Here is a 5,006-nt window from a genome sequence, read left to right as displayed (position 1 = left end):
TAGCAAGCTGCGTTATGTGGTTGGTTGTCTTGAAAACACTATGTTCATTTCTGATTAGCATCTCGGCATTAAGAAAGCAATCCAAAATGCATACCCAGAAGCGCAACATGGTTTATGTGGTTACCACTTGAAAAAAAACTTTAAAAACAAATTCAAGCGCGACGACGTTTATATGATTTTCACCTTTACTTGAGATTGCTATAAGGTTTTCGATTTAAACAGACATATGAACCAGTTCAAGCATATTCACACGAGAGCCCACACTGACCTTATGAGAATAGGGCCTCAGAGATGGGCAGTTGCATGTTCATCGGTAAGGCGATACCAAATGATGACATCCAACATAGCGGAATATGTTAACTCATGCTTGAAGCATGCAAGACAAATGCCAATCACTGTTTTGATTGAGTTCATCATAGACATGTTCCAGCGTTGGTTCCATGACCGATACGAGGAGGTCGTCAAGGTGACCACGCCACTCAACCCTTGGGTTGCCAGGTAGTTGAGCAAACGGCTCAATGATGCACATCGATTTATAGTTAAGCCTATCAATCGAGTGGAGTTCGAAGTTAGAGACGGGAAGATGGATGGACTTGTAAACCTGACCAGGAAGACATGTTCATGTTGTGAGTTCCAAACAGATTTACTGCCATGCAGCCATGCCATTTCAATAATAAGGTCAGAATATCTTTATTTCTTATTTGAATCGTAATTGACATAGCATTTACATTGTGCTTGAAGATTAAGTTTATTGTATTTTTCAGTAAATGCAAACGTGTAGCCATTGAATTCTGCGTTGACTACTACAAGACAACCATTTTGGTGGAGGGTTATTCAGGATCCATTAGGCCGGTAGGGTATCCTAGTGAGTGGGACATCCCACTTCATGTGAAACAAATTGTCGTCTTGCCACCACCTTGGAAAGGCCAAGCTGGAAACCCTAGGAGGAGAAGGATTCCATCGACTAGTGAAAGAAGTTGAGCACAAAGATGTTCGCAATGCAAGAGGTACATGCATAACAGATAGAATTGCCCATCCCCATTTGCAGTTTCATCCACAAATCCAGCACCATCTCCAAGTCAATCAGTGCCTCCACGAGTGCGTCGACTCAAAGCATGTTCAAGTTGCAGACAAACCAGTCACATACGCAACAATGTCCAATACAAAGGACAATGTCTGAAAATGTAAGGTGTGTTGTGGATGAAGACAGCTTGTCCCCCTAACTAAATATGTAACCCATGTGCAATACCTTTCTCACAATTTCCTCTTGCAATATCTTACATTCATTCATATTTTTTAGTGTTTGTTAGTTTCCTCTTGTAGATGAGTCTTTATTTTAATTTTGTAGATATATTATTTGAGTATTCATTTCATTTGGTTCGTAGTTTTGAATACTGGATAGACTTGCGAAGTCCCTATACTGTTACCCCATTTGTCACATTTTATTACAACTTGTATTAAACAATTAATGATTTGATTTAATTCTTTTCTATTTCATTTGATTTAACCATTTATGTTCTTACAATGAAATTCCTTTCTATTTCATGAGTAATTAAATTTTGCCAATACTCTCTGCCTCTGTTTTTCTTCTTGCTTGTTATTCACTTCACCCACCTCAAGTGTAAATTTTACTTTATTTTAGAAATTTAAGGAAAGTTTTAAAAAAGTAACATCTGTTATAAGAAAAATAATATAACCTAATATTTTAATTATTATTTGAGTGATTTCGGCTCTCAGATGCTTATCCATATTCAATATTAAAAATTCTCGAAGTTCAATTTTCTTTTTCAAACCTTGCCAAATATATGTCTATTTTAAAAGTGAAAATAAGTAGAGTTTCGAGAATCTCATCGACTAATCACTTTTATTTATATTTATATAATTTATATGTCATGAATTTATATTTTTAATTTTAAAAATATATTAATAAAATAGAGTAAAGTTTTTATTTATAAATTCAATAGGATTTATGGTCTTCAATAACCTAATAAGCTCTAATGTAATTCTTGAAGTTTATGTATAATTTCAACTTGTATAGTAGCAATAGTATTAGATTTTGGTTGATCTATTATGATGCTTAAATTAAAAAAAAAAGAAAAGAAAAGAGGAAATGATAACGAATTTCTTGGAAAAGAGAAAAGAGGTAACATTAAAATCTTTTTTGATTAGTGAGAAAGAGAGAAAACTTTTTGGCTGCTTTTTATTAAGAATTTCTTGAAAAATGATGTTTGGTCTGGCTTTTGCTTTTAAGAGGTAGATAAGATGAAAGAGCAGGCCGAACAGGTACTTAATAACCAATTCAGCCCCTCTTTCATTGCACTTATATGAGTATAGAAAACGAAGAGTTAGCATTTATGCCTATAAATAAAGAGAACCATTAACCATTTGAATCAAATTCAATTATCTTAATCAATCTCAGATAATTGAAAAATGACCTCCAAAGATGCAAGAGTCGAGAACGGGGAAGAGGCAGCCTCCGAAGAGGAGGAGGTGCCTTTGAGGGAACAGTTACAGATATTCCAGCAGAAGATGCACGCCCTCATTGACAACCTGATGCAAAAGACTTTTGACCTAAAGGCTGCCATCCTGAGCAACGAAAAGATTCTCGCGGAGATAAAGTTCAAAGTAGATGAACTTAGGAAGAAATGAACTACGGTTCATTTTTTTTTTGTATCATCTACTTGTATTTTCGGGGGGATCATTTTTTTATTTTAATAAAATTTATAAGAATTTTTATTTTCATTGAGCACATATTTTCTTGAGTTATTTTCTTCATTTAAGTTATATTATGTTGAATAACTTCTTGAGTGGATGCTACGTTGAGTGCATGCAGACTTGGCGTCACACGTTGAGTTAATACAGACTTATGGCGTGACACGCTGACTTATTACAGTCTTGTGGGGTGACATCGCAGGGGCCAATTATGGTGACACGTTGAATGCATGCAGACTTGGCGTGACACGTTGAGTTAATTTAGACTTATGGCGTGACACGCTGACTTGTTGCAGTCTTATAGGGTTACACAGCAGGGGCCAATTGTGGTGACACGTTGAGTGCATGCAGACTTGGCGTGACACGCTGAGTTAATTCAGACTATGACGTGACACGTTGACTTCTTCTAGTCTTGGCAAGTGACACGGTAAAGGCCAATTATGGTGACACGCTGAGTGCATGCAGACTTGGCGTGACAAGATAAGTTAATTCAGACTTATGGCGTGACACGCTGACTTCTTCTAGTCTTGGCGGGTGACACGACAGGGGCCAATTATGGTGACAAGCTGAGTGCATGCAGACTTGGCGTGACAAGCCAAATTGTTGTAGTCTTGTGGCTGACACGGCACAAAATTAATAAAATTAAGGAAATTTTAGCTTTTTGATTTTTTGGATTTTTTCAATATGAAGTTTATCTCTCTATTTTTACCTTTTCACTTTTCAACTTGATTTTATGTTTAATTGATAAAGAAGTAATGGGAAAGTAATGTATAAAATGTACGAATATTAAAATTAATAAAATTAATTGTATATACAAAAAATGATGTACATACAAGGGCCTATATGTTCAGGGTTCGCTCTCACAATTGTTGGAAAAAATTTTTAGTGCGCATTGACGACTCATATTTGCAATCATATTATGCTTAACTCTGATATTTTTCGATTGTAAAATATCGTCAATGTACCCTATCATGAACATACCGCAGTTGACACTATCGTTTTGCCGATACACTTTAGCTTTTGGCAAATGGATATCTAATGGCATCGACGTCAAATCCCGTGTCTTCTGATGTGTTTTGTCAAAATAATTGATTTGGTGGCAGATAATTGGTATAATAGTAGTAAGGGGTGCCATCTGAGCCACACACACTCCGTTTTCCTTAGCATCCGAAGTGCTTACGGAGTCCACCACCTTGATCGTCCACCTCACCTAGTCGATTTTCACTACCATCCAATGCCCGCCCACATTACAAGGTGCGAGGATGAAATCGACATCTTCTCATTTTTTGCCATATGTCGGCCTCTCACCCTCCACGTACCCCCGCAACTCATCCGAAATTTCCATCGTGAACAGGGCATTTTCAGTTGGAAATGAGGAATGTAGCATATGGATGGTGTCCTGTGAAGCATGTATACATTAGCTTACACTTAATTCAATCAAAAATTGAGTATTTTTATAATTGAAAAAATTTCAGATAAACTTACAAAGAATATCGTGTCAACTATACATGCACGGGTAGTGTACAGCTTCGACTTCGGCCCTGTCATCCGCTTACAGAGTACGTTGAGGCATGCGTCTATATGTTCACTACTCATTTCTTCTTTGGGATCCTCTAATGTTTTGAAAAATTCAGCCCCTTGATCCCCTAAGATCCTAACATCACGCCTGCATATGTAATAGAATGAATTTCAAAAGCCTTGTGGATTAATGTTTCATTAAAAAACAATATTTTCAATGTTATTTATGAGCTTACCTCGCACACTCGTCTTTCTTGAAAGCTTCGTATGCTTCCACCAATGCTTCCTTCATTTCCCGACGTACGAGCTTAAATGTATTTACTCGCTAGTTTGACCATGCCTGCTCAGTTGGGTCTAAAATTAGTGCTGCACAATGATGGACATCAGACTCTGCTGACAATAACCATGTCCCGCTGGCTTCAAAAGTGTTTTGACGAATATGGTCCCCTTCAGCTTGAACTGATGCAAGGTTCTCATCCCCTCCTTTTGCTGCTTCAACTACTGCATAGGACTCAAGAAGATGTTGTCCTTCAACCACGAGCGACTGAAGGTCCCTCTCCCCTCTAGTAAATGCATCAATAACCGAATCATCCTAAAAAATATGAACTCTTTTAGCCACGAGCGAATGAAAGTCCCCTTCCCCTCCGACAAATGCATCAATAACCGAATCAGTCTGAGGAACATTTACTCCTTTAGCATCATCTGATTGAAGGGTCACATCCCCTGCCACAACATCATCTCCGTCACGGTCAAGAAAATCTTCGTGAAAGTGAATA

At 37.5% G+C, this 5,006-nt stretch overlaps 2 protein-coding genes across 2 annotated transcripts; one reads left to right on the top strand and one right to left on the bottom strand.

Moving 5' to 3' along the window:
- LOC108663021 lies at window positions 227-981 on the top strand. The gene is made up of 2 exons (XM_018125506.1): window positions 227-498; window positions 765-981. The coding sequence occupies exons 1-2, from the start codon at window positions 227-229 to the stop codon at window positions 979-981; spliced, it is 489 nt and encodes a 162-aa protein (XP_017980995.1).
- On the bottom strand, window positions 3,963-4,524 carry LOC108663112. The gene is made up of 3 exons (XM_018125702.1): window positions 4,467-4,524; window positions 4,198-4,378; window positions 3,963-4,111 (listed from the first exon to the last, which is right to left on the bottom strand). Exons 1-3 carry the CDS (start codon window positions 4,520-4,522, stop codon window positions 3,992-3,994), a joined length of 357 nt encoding a protein of 118 aa, XP_017981191.1. The 5' UTR covers window positions 4,523-4,524; the 3' UTR covers window positions 3,963-3,991.

This window comes from Theobroma cacao, chromosome 8 (genome assembly GCF_000208745.1).
Source record: "Theobroma cacao cultivar B97-61/B2 chromosome 8, Criollo_cocoa_genome_V2, whole genome shotgun sequence".
NCBI classification, from domain to species: Eukaryota; Viridiplantae; Streptophyta; class Magnoliopsida; order Malvales; family Malvaceae; genus Theobroma; species Theobroma cacao.
Note: the sequence above shows the minus strand (reverse complement) of the source record. Positions and strands in the feature narration are given on the sequence as shown.